Raw genomic sequence first — 15311 nt, forward strand, 5'->3', positions numbered from 1 at the left:
TTAATTCACGTTTTTCCTTTTCTAGTTTTCCCATCTTCTTTTCTGGTGGGTTGTTGAATGAACTTACAATGAAAAGATTATATTTTTCAACGTCACATACATATCCAAAGAAAATTAATGTATAGTGATCCTTGCCCATCTTTATCTCTTGTATCTTTTTTTTTTATTTTTATCTTTCTTCCCTTTTTATTCTTAACTTAATCTTAGACTTAGCTACTTTGAGTTCGTGGTCAAGACTCTTTCTTTTACTCTTGCAACTTGAGGCTCTCCTTTCTAAAGCTGTGAAAGGTGCCCCTGGAACAAAGCCCCACCTTTCTTTACCCTCTTTAATGAAAGACCCTTACCCTGCTTCTTATTATTTATGGGTCGGGACCTGAGGGTTTTTTTCCCCTTAATTTCAAGAATATCTCAACCGATCTTTCTTGTGGTAAGTATTCGTTATAATGGTTGAGATTGATGTGATTAATGGCAATGGAAACCATGAAGGAGCCGTTTTGACTGAGATTGTGAAAATTTTAAAGCCCGATTTAATGTAAATCAATTTTAAAAAATTAAAAAAGAAAACCAATATATGATAGGATTAAGTTTCCAGTTTTATGCCAAAAAATCAAATTTAACCAAACCGCCCCGGTTTGGTTTGAATCAATTTCTGGTCCAATTCAATTAATATTTTACAAAATTAATTTTTTTTTATTCGGTTGATTTTTTAAGTCTAAATCAAACCGAATAGTTTAAACCAACTGAACCAACCCATGAACACTCCTAATATATATAGATTAAAACAACATGAGTCAATTATGATTAATTTACTAAATTTGTAATTCAAATTATTAGATAAAAATAATCTTATAAAAAATAAATTGAAATAAATTATGAATTCTAATTTTTTATAAATTTAATATAAAAAAAAAAATTAAAAAATCTCCATGTATATATATATATTCAACCAAGTTAGCCCATCAAATCACGATTCGAGTCATTAGTGTAGAATAACTCCGTAAAATCCCTAATAAAATTAATATTAAAAAAATATAGTTAAAATAAAAAAATAAATAAAAACATAAAAAAACCCTCCTCCTTTAGTGTTTTTTATTAATTAAAGCAAGATGACTCGATTTTTCTTTTGATCATGAGATGACTTGATCTTAGCACTGCATTAGGTAAATATTAGGTAACAAAAGGTTGGCCTCTCATTTGTCTCCAAAGATCCATATTAAAATAATATGATGTGTGTGTATGTATATATGTATCTGGTGTTTTAGGAACACATAAAAGGAATCATTCATGCCACCCCATGATTAATTCTATATCGCATATATGTAAGCATGTGTAAGGAAAATCCATACGTTTCATATATTCCAAAAATTCATTAGGAATTTATAGCAGTTTCTCCAAGTAGCTCAAAAGGAGAAGAAAATGGAGGCGAGGATGATTAGGTCTCTCTTGGTAGTTTTTGCGGTGGTTGGGATGAGCACTCTGCTGTAGGCTGCTCTATCTTGGATTGCTACCCAACTTGCTTCCTTCCTTCCATGTGTCCTCTCCCACCAAAAATCTGCTCTCGATCGGCTGTGCTGCTAAATGTTTAAAAGATTGCAGTTATTTCTGCAACCTTGGTTGTTCTTACGCTTCATGTGCTCATCTTAATTAGCACCACGGATAACCCTCGCACGTAAGAACTCTCTCTCTCTCTCTCTCTCTCTCTCCATGACAATATTAATTTCTACTCTTGACTTTAAATTCAAAATCAAAGTTTAGTGAGACGTAAATCTTCTACATCTTCTTAATTATTTGAAAAGGAAAAAACATTATAATGTTAAATCCAAAAAATAGGGTTTATGTGCATATATATATATATATATATATATATATATATATGCATGGTGTTAACATTGTTGTTTGTGCTTCGCAGGTGAAAAGGAAGTGGAAAAAGCGACTCCAATATTTTTTTTTTAAATCGAAACAAAGTAGTTTTGGGTCTTTTGACTATTTTTTTTCCCTTCAAAGCAACAGTCAATAAATTGATGACCGATTTTAAGCTAATAATATCTGGATTGATCAGGTTAGCCTGATTTTTAACCAGATAAACCAATTTTTTTTTCTTCAAACCGGATCAATTCACAACCGGATGTATCCTCCAAGCAATCCAGATTTTAGAACAATGCTAAAAACTCTTCCAAATGTTATTCATGTCATGACCTCTAGAATATCTTTGCTTTGAGAAATGGCACGATGATTGGATTGAAGAGATGAATTTGATATCAAAGCATAGAACAGGGCTCGAAAACCCAAAGATAAAACCCAAATTGAGGTAGTTCCAACAAGCAAGCCTATTCTTACAAGAAAAAATACCAAGATGGCCTAACCCACGCAATACATGGATCTAACGACCTAAACCCCTCCTCTGCGTTCTCTCTGTGGTTGTTCGGTGCCTGAAAAACCCTTTACCCATCAAGAATCAAAGTAAACCAAGAACCCTCCACTCTCTCAAGCTTTGAAGCCAAAAGAGAATTATCAGCAAAAACATTAAAGATAAAGAGAGATACAAGAATCTCAAGAAAGAGCAGAGCATACTCTTGTTGCAAGGAAACCCAGTTATGGTCTCCCAACTGGTTGTCCAATCTGCTTGCCTCTATTCATCTACCTCAAATTTTCCAACTTTCCATTCCAATTGGTTTTCAACAACACTTTCCCTGATTCAGGTATTCTTTTTTGGGCTCTTATTTTCATTTAATGTTATTCATGTTTGTAACTTGTTGTTCTGGGTTTCTGCTTTTTTCTTTTTGTTGCTGCTAGTTTACCTTGTGTTTGTTTCTTTGTTTCCATTTTGTTGAAGTTTTCTTCTTTTATGTGTTGATAGGTCTGAATCACTAAGAAAACATACCTCATTTCTTTAGCAGAGTTGTTTTCACCGAATGAATGTGAATTTGATCATGTTAAGATGGGCTGTGATCATTTTGCAGTTTAACTGAGTTCTACGCTTTCGTTTAACTGAGTTCTTTTGGATATCTGAAAGTTGGTATTTTGTTGTTCAGTGGGAATTTTAGTGTGTTCTGGGACTCGGTGTATGGCGAGGATTCGGAATAAATGAGGCTAACATATTGTCTTCAAGAAGGCCATGGTCATAAATAATAGGGAGGGAGTTAGTAATTAGCATTCAAGATTGGATCCGCATGACCAGGACTTTTTTTGTTGGATATTGGTTTTTTGATTGACAAGAAATGGCAGCTGGTTTTTAATGTGTGTGCATGCTTTGCTCATGTTGTCATGTATGTTTGTTTTCTCAAATATATAACGCAAATATCAAAATTGTCTTCAAAACACTTATCCGACTTTCTGTTGTAAATCAAATTCCATATATTGAATCAGGTACTTATGTGGCCTACAATGACGAGAATGGTGGGGTAATCAAAAGTTTAAAGGAAGATGGTATTGTTGATTTGGACACTGACTTCAGCTCGCTCCCAGAATGGATATCAATGAGAGCGATGGTTAGCACCTGGCTTGCAGATGCAATCATGTATGAACTCTGGGTGGGGTCTGATGGAACCTCTGCCCGAACAATTTATTACTCTGGCCTCCCTTGGTTGATAGGAAAGGCTTTATTAATGAAACAGGTGCACGTTGTTAAGCAGCGACTTGGGATAACTAAAGAAAATGCTGAACGAAGGGAAGCAGAGGTTACACCTCTATCGTTTATGATATTTTTCTGCAACTTGTTGATATCAAATCTGCGCACATACACTAGTGCTAGAAAGCATACACCTGTGGAATGATTTTACCCGTTTATATATTGCTTCATTTTCTGTTAATTTTCCTTGACCATGGCCTTGCAATTTTTTTATTTTAATTTATGGATAGATCTACAGGAGAGTGAAAATTGCGTATGGAGCTTTGGATAGATTTAGACAGTTTCCAATCCCAGATATTTCTAAGCATACATGCTGTTCATCTTTGGTTAGCTAGCCAACTAATACATCACAAAGAAATATGTGAGCAGGAGCAGCAATTGCTCTACGCTACCTTGGTCATTTAGGTTATAACATGTAATTACATCACTGATGCTAGCAATGTTAGCCACCGGGATATCCTAAATTATGTTCTAGGCCTGCTAGAACTCTGGAGCACTTGGCAATGGCATTCTCCCATTACTTAACATATTCTGCATATCCCTCTGCAGAACCAATAGCAAATTCAGTAAGCGAGCTGTTTGCAACTGACATTCCTGCACAAAGTACCTTTATGGGAATTTCAGCCATTTTCTCTGTAGTCATTACATCTTCTACTTCATCAACCTCCACCATTTCCAAACTTCTGCCTCATTCAACTGACAACCCTGCTCCAAATCTCTTTGAACGGACTGGGACCCTGTGTGGATCGCCTCTTAGCTGCTGTGCATAGATAAAACCCATTCCAGCAGCAAAAATAAATACATTGAAATTCTATGCTATAATCATGGCCTTGAAAACTTGGGATGCTCAGAATGCATCATTCAAAAAGTTATGCAAAAAAATTTGAGATGTACCCTGACTTCTTGGTAGAGTTTCTTCTCCCGGGCATATAATCTGTCAAATGTTGATTGGTGACTACATGAGAACATGCAAGAAATCAAATTGGTGTTGCAAGAAAAAACCCTTTTTTTAATCAAAACGATGATGGTAACTATCTATGCAATGCCTGTTGTGTCCGAAGACAGTACAGGACAAGACCTACCTCTTTTCTACCCCCCTACCACCTCCCTCTTTCCAACCTCAACTTTCAAACCCAAAAAGAACATCATCAAACCCTAACTGAAAAGCTTTTATCTCTGATAAAACAATGCAAATGGAAATATATGAAATTTGTAAATACGTTTCAAGTTAATATGATTTTTTTTTGTTCAACTATCACTTCATATGTGTGCACAGAATGGAGCTTCCAATGAAGCAATTGTGCTATTCAATGGAATGAGAGAGGCAGGTCCTAATCCAAATAAAGTCACAATGATTGAAGTATTGTCTGCATGTTCCACAATAAGGGCCCTTGATTTGGGGAAATGGGTTGAGACACATGCATCAGAAAGAGGTTTACAGCAGGATGTCTATGTTGCGAGTGAATTAATTGATATGTATGCAAAATATGGGAGCTCGGATGATGCACTCAGAGTTTTTGAGAGTATGCCTCATAAAAATGAGGTCTCATGGAATGCCATGATTTCTGCTTTTGCTTTCCATGGGAGGCCCTGGAAGCATTATCATTATTCAGACGCATGTCAAAGGATAATGGCACTGTTCAGCCTAATGACATCACCTTCATAGGAGTCCTTTCTGCATGTGTGCATGCCGGATTGGTTGATGAGGGTCGCCAATTGTTTGAATCAATGAAATTGTCATTTGGATTGGTCCCAAAAGTCAAGCATATTCTTGCATGGTTGATCTTTGTGCGCGTGCAGGACTTCTGGACGAAGCTTGGGACTTAATCAAGAAGATGCCTGGGAAACGAGATGAAATTGTGTTGAGGTCATGGCTTGGTGCCTGTCAGAGGCGTAGAAATGCAGATGTTGGTGAAAGGGTCATTCAATTGTTTCCATAGATGCAATTATCTTATCTAAGATATATGAAAATATGAGAAGGTGGGATGATTCTGCAAAGATGAGGCAGTGTGGTGTCTCTAAAACCCCTGGCTGTAGTTGGATTGACGTTAGAGCTGGTGCTCATGAATTTCATGTTGGTGGCAGCTTATATCATCATTCGGAGAACATATACCAATTGCTGAATGAGGAGATGAAGAGAGAAGGTTACATTCCAAAAATCGGTTGCATATAGAGGTGGAAAAGTTGAAAACTTGGTGGCCTCTTTCAGCCATTGACAGTGCATTCGGAGGGATTATATCTTCTGGTTGATCACTACAGCCAAAATGTTGAATGGTAAGTTGTGTTCTTAAGAGCTTAAGCAAGGACCTCTATTTTGCAACTATACAAATGTAGTATTCTATGGTGATTCATCCTTTAGGGTGTGGGGTTCATTCTTTGTTAAAGAAGAGGAAAGTTTTTTCCGGTGCTAAAAAGAGGAAAACACTTTCCTTTTGGAAAAAGGGTTGTGTTTTCCATGTTTGAAACCACTTTCTTGGAAAGTGGTTTCTCATAGTTTATCAGACATAGGAAAGTTGTTCCAGGAAAGTGGTTTTCATGAAACAAGTAAGGCCAGTTTAGTTTTTTAATGCTCCCTTCTTTGCTTTCTTAACATTCTCCTTGTTGTGGCAATTGCAGCTGGAAATATGATAAAGCTAAAGGACATGCTAGGAAGAGAAGAAATGCATTTTGATTTGTCAGTGTTTTAAGCAAGTCGAAGTGGAGGTAATTAAAGATTCTAACAAGAGACTTAACTTTATTTTCATGTATTCTTTCACTTGATATTTGTCCATGTCTAATTGGATCTATTATTCTTGCAATTCTCATTTTCTAGTTTTTTTTAGAGGAAGTTTAATTTTTTTCTTTTTACCTCCAGGTGAAAGCTAAGGTTTTCTAGTTTTCTGTACATCACTTTTGGAACATCCGATACCTAGTCTAAGCGTAATCAAATGACTTTAATCAAGCATTGCAGCATATGCTGGACGTTCGAGATTAGAGTATTCAGAAGTGGAGATGAATTGTTATGTGGAATCTCGAGACTGCTTTGATTCATTAATTTGCTCAGTACCGGGTGGTCATCCATTTCAAGTGGCTGGGGAGTGCCATATGGGCAAGGGTCAGCCCTGAAGGGATTCGTTCTCGACATTACCCTTTGATATTAGCTGGGAAACTCAATCTAAGACAGCTCAATACTCTCAGTTACTGAAGTTGTGGATCAAGCAAATTATCTAAAGCGCTCACAAGCTTGTATACAATCAGTGAAATAAATTTGAATTGATATTTGTGTTGGAATGTACTCCCTTTATTATTAAATATTTTTAGATATTTGCGTTGTAAATTTGAATTGATCATCCATAAAAATCAAGTAATAATGTAATATACAAGGGAGGTAAAAACTCATGGAATTTAAAAGCCCCTGCTGTATAAAAACCCTCGAAACTGAATGAAATTGTATAAATTAATACAACATAAGCATGCATTTAAACTTGTTTAAATTTTAAAACTAGAATACACAACAATGCACCAAGCTTGGTACCATCAAGGCCATGAAAACCTAAACTTGTATAAAATGGGAAGATTTCCCACTAAAAAATAATAGCAATTATTGATGCTTACCTCAATAAAATGAAACCAAGCTTGTCGCCAATATGGATTTATGTATAGAATTGCACCGATTACCAGCAGCACCATGATATATACAACCCAAAAGGTCACATAGAAAACCTCCATATCCATGAAGCCATCATTATCTTCATTGTTCGTTGAAGTTGGCGTTGGTGATGGTGGCACAGTCGCACCACATATTTTGGGTAGCGGTTCTCCACAAAGAAAAGGGTTGTCCTTGTAGCACCTCTCATCAAACGTGGCAAACTGTGCAACTCTCGCAGGAGTCTTACCAGACAAATTATTGTGAGCCACACTAAACACTTCTAGAAAAAATAGTTCAGTAAGTCGAGATGGGATTTCTCCATCCAATTTATTGTAGGAAAGATCCAAGCTCTCTATTTCCTTTAAGTTTGAAAATGTTGGTGGAATTGGTCCAGTCAAACTGTTGTGTGAAAGGTTCAACGCCTTGATCTTGTTGAGGTTTCCAATTTCAGGAGGAATTTCTCCTGTGAAATTGTTGCACGAGAAATCAATTCCTGTTAAGTACTGGATAATGCTTCCTCTATAAGAAAGGGATACATTCTTCATTGTAAACTCAAAAGATTGGTGTGATGAGGATTCATCATTATAAGAATTGTATTGTAGAGGGAAAGGATGGGTAGATATAATCCAGAAGAGGATGTTACCAGAAAGGTGGTTGTGAGAAAGATCAATCAAGGTTAATTGGTCCAACCTGGACAATTGAATTGGGATTTCACCTTCAAGATTATTATAACTCAAGAGTAGAAATCTCAAGTTATATAACTTGTCAATCCATTCTGGAATTCTACCAGTTAAATCATTATGGGAAAGATCTAATACGAGTATCTTAGAGGAGTTATAAAATGCCATTGTGATCGGCCCTTGCAACTTATTTCTAGACAAATAAACATATCTTAAATTTGAAGAAGTGCCGAATCTAGGTGGTAAACGACCAGAGAAATTGTTCCTTGATAAGTCCAAGAATTCAAGAGAAGACATATTCCATATCCATCCAGGGATTTGCCCTTGCAAACTGTTGTTTGACAGGTCGAACGCTTGCAGGGAGCTAATGTTATCCAATGAGAAAGGAATGCTTCCATTAAAACCATTGTCAGACATGTATAAAACTTCTAACCCTGGCAAACGAGCTCCGATTTCTGAAGGGATTTGGCCTTGGAAGTGATTCATGGATATACTTAGGAATGACAAATTCACATGAGAATTCTTTGGCAACAAGAATGGACCCGAAAGAGAACAGTTTTCTAAAGAAAGTCCTTGTAGGTATGTGTTGTTCTCAATCAACCAATTTGGAAACTCTCCTTTTATTTGGATGTTTGTAAGATCCAAAGATTGCAGGTTCACTTGGTGGTAAAGGAACTTGGGAAATGCTCCTACATTTTGTCCACGACTGCTCAAATAAAGGGACTCTAACTGGAACTTTGGGCTCAGATGATCATCTTCTTCTGAGTATATTTCATTACCTGATCCATCAAAATACTTGAGTTTTGAAAGGTTGTATAATAGGCTCAATGATATTGGGATCTTCAAGTGATTGGAAGAGAGATCTAGTCGTTGAAGGAAAGTCAAATTTGCGAGACACGGAGGCAAGAAGCCACTGAGATCATTGCCCTCTATATATAGCACTTGGAGATTATTTAAGTCACATAGGCCTGATCATATTATAATTTAGAAAAAATTAAAACTCTGAGTGTCTATTGAAAAATATACAACCTATAGAGAAACATAGAGTAAGAGTCATTAACCTTACCGATATTTTGAAAAATGCTATTGTTGAGAGTATTGTAGCTCAAATCCAAGTATTTCAAGTTCCTGAGATGAAGAAAGCCTGCCATAATCAATAAATTATATTAACGTTAAAAAACAATTAAAACTATAAAGGAAATGAAAGAGTTAGCAAAAAGCAGCTTATAGAATGAATAATAAGTATCTCAATTGAGTTCATTTCTAAATTTGAAATTTAATTCTCTTTTAATGGTCATTTTACTCTAGTAAGCAAATTGCTAATAAGTTGCTAGTTCCGGTGGTGGGTATCAAGTGGTTCTAGTCTATTATTGGTTGAGTAGTGTATTTTTTTATGTTTTTTTCTATGTTTTTTGAGTTTTTTTATTTAATTGACTCATAATTAGTTTTTAATTTTTTTAATTTTCCCCATTAAAATTAAAAAGAAAGGCTATACAAATAAAATAAAAGTTCAAGTTTAAAATATTATAATTTAATCCACCTATATTACACTATTATTTTTTCCATAATTTTTTTTTATAGAAAAAGCCATATTTTGTTGAAATGTAAGGAAAGTATAAGTGAAACTATCAAAACTGATATTCTTAATTCCATATATTTTTTTAAGAAAATGCTTTATTGGCGAGATGTTTCATTGGTAGAATTCAAGATGGTCTTAATTCCGGTCAATTAAATATTTTATCAGCTAAGGAAAATGAGTTATATATTCTTTATCTACATTAAATTGATATTCTTTAGAGAAAATAAATTTCTTCACGACATTAATGAGTGTTATTAACATTCTTCCATAATTCTTTCTCTTTCTATAGATTGATAAGACTTGGATTGTTCTCTCTCTCTAGATTGCTTTTTATATGTCATAGTAAATTTAGAAAGTAATATTCTTTATTTTATAATTTCATATTTTGTAATCTATCATTTTCAAGATATTTAAAACACTCAAGTTGTCTTTTTTATGGTTTTGAAAATAATAATATATTATAATATCCATCTATCAGTGTAAATTAAAAGATAAAAAAAGTCCACGTGTATATAAACAAAGTCTCCTGTGATTTCTTTGTTCAACTCTCCTAAGAGGTTATTAAATACAATAATTCTTTACTAATGAATTATGGCTCAAAAATGAGAAGGGAAGTGTAGAAATTGTAGATTGGATTTTTGATACGTCTGACAAAAAGAAAAAAAGAAAAACATTATTCTTAATTTATTCTTCTCCTAAAAATAGCACTCTCAATGTAAAAAAGTTACTTTTTCATTAAAGAAATTATCGTTTTTGTATATGATCATTTTGTTTACATTACATTGAAATGATGCTAAGAGAGGACCAAAATTGAATTGAAATATTGTTAATATTAAATGGATAGTAGACTTTTAGAATAATAAAGATTTTAATTGAGTTAATTTCTAAATTTAAGATTTAATTGTTTCTCCAAGACTTGTTTAGTGGGTTACTAAAACATAAAAGATGAATTCTATATAGACACATCTAATTGTAGTTGGCATAAAAAAAAAAAAAAAAGCAGAACGATTAATTTACCTTTAAGAGATACAGTGCTTCTGAGAGCAGACAATGATAGATTTTTTAGAGAAGGCAGTGCTCCTCCAAGGCTTTGAAGGGAGTGTTCATCCAGAGAACAGCGGTCCAGATACAGCTCTTCCAATGAGCTTAAATTATGGAACCCTGTTTGTTCAAAAGTAGCAAATTGTATTTTTCAATTAAACCCAAATATATGAACATCACTATATATAATAACTTACTCTCACCTAATATTCTTCCTCTAAAATCATTGTCTTCCAGGTGAAGTGCCGTGAGGTTTGGGAATGATCCTAACAAACGAAGAATACTCAAGTTAAAAATATTATAATTTCATCAAACCACTAACATGATATGTTACACTATTATTTTTTTCATATTTTGTTTTTCTTTCCCTTGTTTAGAAGATGCCATATTTTTTTTAAATATAAAGAAATTATAATGATTCCAATTGAGTTAATTTTCTAATTTGAATGGTCAATGATAAGTAATAGTGGAGTTCAAATTTGTTAATTTACCTGTATAAGATACAGTGCCATTAAGTTCTCGCAATGACAGATATTGTAGAGAAGGCAGTGCTTCTCCAAGGCTTTGAAGGGAGTGTTCATCTAGAGAACAACCATCCAGATACAAACTTTCCAATGAATTTAAATTTTGCAACTCTGTTTGTTCAAAAATAGAGTTTTTGAATTAATCTCAAATATTATATAAACATCACTATAACTGGAAGTGTTGTGAGGTTTGAGAATGCTCGTAATGATTGTAAAATATATAACTTACCGTCACTTAATTTTCTTCCTCTAAAATCATTAGAGTACAGGTGAAGTGTTGTGAGGTTTGAGAATGCTCGTAATGATTGCAATAACTGGAAGTCACTTCCATAGGTTGTGATATTTGCTAGCCATAGAGTACTCAAGTTGCTTGGACCTGCAAGTTCGTTAGGGAAGAAACAAGAATAATTAATATTATCTTCCTGATGCTGCCAGCCAGGTAGGTAATGTGAATGTGTTACTGATTACCTCTTGAGGCTGCCAACTTGTTGATATTGTTGCCGCTCAGACCCAAGGTCTCCAAGCTGCTCAGAGATTCTTGATATTTATATAAAAAAATAAATTAATACAATACTCAGTAATTGTGTTTTTTGAAATTAAATTTAATAGATAGTTGAGTTAATTGAATTTAATATTTATAAAAATAAAAGTATATAAAAAAACTAACCTTTCAAGTCTATTGACCCCTCCAGTCTATTATAACCTAAATATAGTGTTTTAAGAGACGGAAGCCCCTCCACATATGACAGAATACTGTTATTGAAGCTATTATCTCCCAAGTCAAGGATCTCCAAATTGCTAAGTTTCTGTAACTCGTAACCACCTATATAAAAAAATAAAAAAATAATTAATTAAGACTTCATGTAAAGAATAAAAAAAGAAGAAGATATTATTGGAGTAACTTAATTATTATTAATCGAGAGGCATGTAATTGGTACGATGACTTCATGTAAAGAGGTTGAGGGGTGAAAGTAAAAGAAAGAGCAGTAATGATGACAATGAAAGTAAGAGGAATAACTGTTACAGTGATGATGTCATGATTATAACATGCTGTGGAGGTATGATTATATTAATAATGTAAGGAATTAAACATCTCCTTTTTACTAAATATGATTTCTATTTCTTCGATGATGAATTACTGTGTGGAGAACCAAAACGATACTAATTAAACAACACCTTATTTCATTAATTCTAAGAAAATAAAACTAATATAAATATTTTGTAATACTTAAGAGAGCAAACCTTTCTTCCCAACCCAACCAGCTATACGATTACCGTACAAGATGAGAACATTGAGATGTTGGAAAGGAAGAAACAAGGAGGCGTTTAGGTACCAATCCCCCAGCTCCTCGTTCCTCACGCCGTCAAGACCGAGCCCGGTGACTCGACCTGTGCTGCTGCTGCAGCGAATACCTTCCCAATCACAACAGTGGGCGTCAGCTTTGATCCAGGAGGGAAGGGAGGTGCCATTGGGATAGTTAAGAGAATCTTTGAGGTGCAAGAGAGCGATCCTCTCTTCCTCCAAGTAGCCAAGAGGCAGCCATCCTTGCAGCGAAACCGTTATCACTAACACCGTCAACAGCTGAAGGAACAGCCCCATCTTAATTAATATATATCAACTATTACAATATTGTTGCAAATGGCAGCGAGGAGGTTAAGGCTTTTATAGAGGACTTCACGGACCCATGCCGTGCACAAAACTGCATGATGGCAACGGACACATCCCCTCATGGAGAATAAAATAAATATTTTTTTTTTAGTTTTATCAAATTAAGAGGTTGTTTGAGAATAAATTTCAAACCGTGTTTTTTTAAAAATAATTTTTAATATTTTTTTATTATAATATATTAATGTTACAAATAATTTTAAAAACAAAATTTTTTATTTTATTTTAATACATAATTCATAATATCTGAATTCATTCATTTAACAGTTATCTTTAATATACACAATCTCTTTGTCTCCTTTTATAATACTTTTAATCTGAATATCTTTTAGCCCGAGATAGAGAAAGGTGACTCGACCTGTGCTGCTGTTGCAGCGAATACGTTCCCAAGAACAACAGTGGGCGTCAGCTTTTATCCAGGAGGGAAGGGAGGTGCCATTGGGATAGTTAAGAGAATCTTTGAGGTGCAAGAGAGCGATCCTCTCTTCCTCCAGGCAGCCAAGAGGCAGCCATCCTTGCAGCGAAACCGTTATCACTAACACCGTCAACAGCTGAAGGAACAGCCCCATCTTAATTAATATATATCAACTATTACAATATTGTTGCAAATGGCAGCGAGGAGGTTAAGGCTTTTATAGAGGACTTCACGGACCCATGCCGTGCACAAAACTGCATGATGGCAACGGACACATCCCCTCATGGAGAATAAAATAAATATTTTTTTTTTAGTTTTATCAAATTAAGAGGTTGTTTGAGAATAAATTTCAAACCGTGTTTTTTTAAAAATAATTTTTAATATTTTTTTATTATAATATATTAATGTTACAAATAATTTTAAAAACAAAATTTTTTATTTTATTTTAATACATAATTCATAATATCTGAATTCATTCATTTAACAGTTATCTTTAATATACACAATCTCTTTGTCTCCTTTTATAATACTTTTAATCTGAATATCTTTTAGGAAAAAATGCATGATGGAAATGTTCTCTCGGACCCACCTCATGGAAAAAATACATGATGGCACCATCCAACGGACCCATGTCGTGGAAAAAAAGAAGCAGGATGGCATAGGACGGCAGTGTCCTCTTCATCACATTTGTTTTCATTTTGATATTATTTTGTTTTTATGTTTTAAAATTATTTTTTAAAAAAATGGAAGTATCCAACATATATTGAAAAAAATTATTATAATAAAGCATTTAATTACAATTCCAGTAATTAATGGTGGTTACATTTTTTTTAATTAATGATAATTGAAGAATATATTAAAATAGTTATTTAAAGAATGATAAAAACAAAATAAGGAGAATTAAGTTAGTTGAATTTATTTATTTTTACATTTTTAATTTGTATAGTTTGGAAATGCGTGCAAATCATATTTTTAAAAAAATTAATTTTTTTTATTAAAATTTAATATATTTTATATTATTTTGATGTGTTGATATTAAAAATAATATTTTAATATAAAAAATTATTTAAAAAATAATTATAATTACATTTTAATTGATAATGGTCTCACGGACCCATCTCGTGGAAAAAACAACAGTCGACCAACCCACTGAGCCATATCATGGAAAAAATGCAGATGACATTAATGGTCTCTCACAGACCCATCTTACACTGCAAAATAGCTGGCTAGCTTTAACCTTTCATTCAATGTTTTTCCACAAAAGACTTTGACTTGGGATCAACTTTTCAGTTCATTACTTTTATGGAATTCAATTCGAATAATTATATTCACCGAATGATAGTTATGATATAAAATATACACAGTGATGTCACAGTAGTTAATTACATAAGTTGGATTGATTTATATATATATATATATATATATATATATATATATAAAATAATATTTTTTATTTTTTAAAATTTATTTTTAATAGAAATATATTAAAACTATTCAGTACTATAAAACTTTTAAAATGAAAAAAAATACAGGTTACCCCTATTTTTATATTTTATATTAAGGTGACAGTAAATTAGTGGCACAAGTTGTTTTTATTTTTATTTTAAGCAAAAAAATATTTTTTAAAAGTTATAAAAAATTTAAAAATATCATATTATTTACTGATTATATCAAATTTGATCCTCAAACTTTTCATTGCTATATATATTTTATTTTAATATTTTTTTTCAATGTCATCCCTTAGAATTTAATTTTTATATTAATTTTAGTTCTTATTTTTATAATTATTATTTTCTTTTCTCTAATCATTTTTTAATTGAAATTTTTTATCTATCAAATTTTATCCTTATTTTTTATTGTTATTTTTTTATTTAAAATAATTTATAAAATTTTAATTATTATTATTTTAATTTATTCATCTTTAAATGTTTTTATTTTTTAAATTTGATCTCTATTATTTTTATTTTTATTTATTTTATTTGAGATAATTTATGAAATTATATATTTTTTAATTTCATTCTTATTTAATTTTTTAATTTATAAGATTTGTTCTTTATTATTTCAATAAACTTGAAAAAAAATAAAACATTAATAAGTTTTTTTCAGTTCATTTTCCATGACATAACCAAACACTGTGAAGTGTTTTTTAA

The 15311-nt window shown here is 32.7% G+C and overlaps 1 protein-coding gene and 2 long non-coding RNA genes across 14 annotated transcripts; 2 read left to right on the top strand and 1 right to left on the bottom strand.

Moving 5' to 3' along the window:
- Window positions 1-3900: 3900 nt before the first annotated feature.
- On the bottom strand, window positions 3901-13401 carry LOC105120916 (LRR receptor-like serine/threonine-protein kinase GSO1). Of its 11 annotated transcripts, XM_011019325.1 has the most exons (12): window positions 13105-13401; window positions 12323-12469; window positions 11748-11903; window positions 11549-11617; window positions 11310-11456; window positions 11048-11191; window positions 10760-10822; window positions 10533-10676; window positions 9003-9080; window positions 7223-8904; window positions 4523-4562; window positions 3901-4365 (listed from the first exon to the last, which is right to left on the bottom strand). In XM_011019325.1, exons 1-12 carry the CDS (start codon window positions 13313-13315, stop codon window positions 4280-4282), a joined length of 2967 nt encoding a protein of 988 aa, XP_011017627.1. In that variant the 5' UTR covers window positions 13316-13401; the 3' UTR covers window positions 3901-4279. The 11 variants fall into 11 exon arrangements, with proteins under 11 accessions (XP_011017627.1, XP_011017636.1, XP_011017629.1 ...); XM_011019334.1 differs by lacking the exon at window positions 13105-13401 and having other exon boundaries at window positions 7223-7719; window positions 12323-12768; XM_011019327.1 differs by lacking the exon at window positions 13105-13401 and having other exon boundaries at window positions 11316-11456; window positions 12323-12765.
- On the top strand, window positions 5517-7039 carry LOC105120915 (uncharacterized). 2 transcript variants are annotated; one of them, XR_841440.1, is made up of 2 exons: window positions 5517-6331; window positions 6483-7039. It is a non-coding gene; the product is annotated as an uncharacterized LOC105120915 (long non-coding RNA). The 2 variants fall into 2 exon arrangements; XR_841441.1 differs by having other exon boundaries at window positions 5517-6319.
- Window positions 11895-13239, top strand: LOC105120914 (uncharacterized). Its single transcript, XR_841439.1, has 3 exons — window positions 11895-12171; window positions 12252-12443; window positions 13079-13239. It is a non-coding gene; the product is annotated as an uncharacterized LOC105120914 (long non-coding RNA).
- Window positions 13402-15311: the final 1910 nt, after the last annotated feature.

This window comes from Populus euphratica, unplaced genomic scaffold, assembly GCF_000495115.2.
Source record: "Populus euphratica unplaced genomic scaffold, PopEup_1.0 scaffold31.1, whole genome shotgun sequence".
NCBI classification, from domain to species: Eukaryota; Viridiplantae; Streptophyta; class Magnoliopsida; order Malpighiales; family Salicaceae; genus Populus; species Populus euphratica.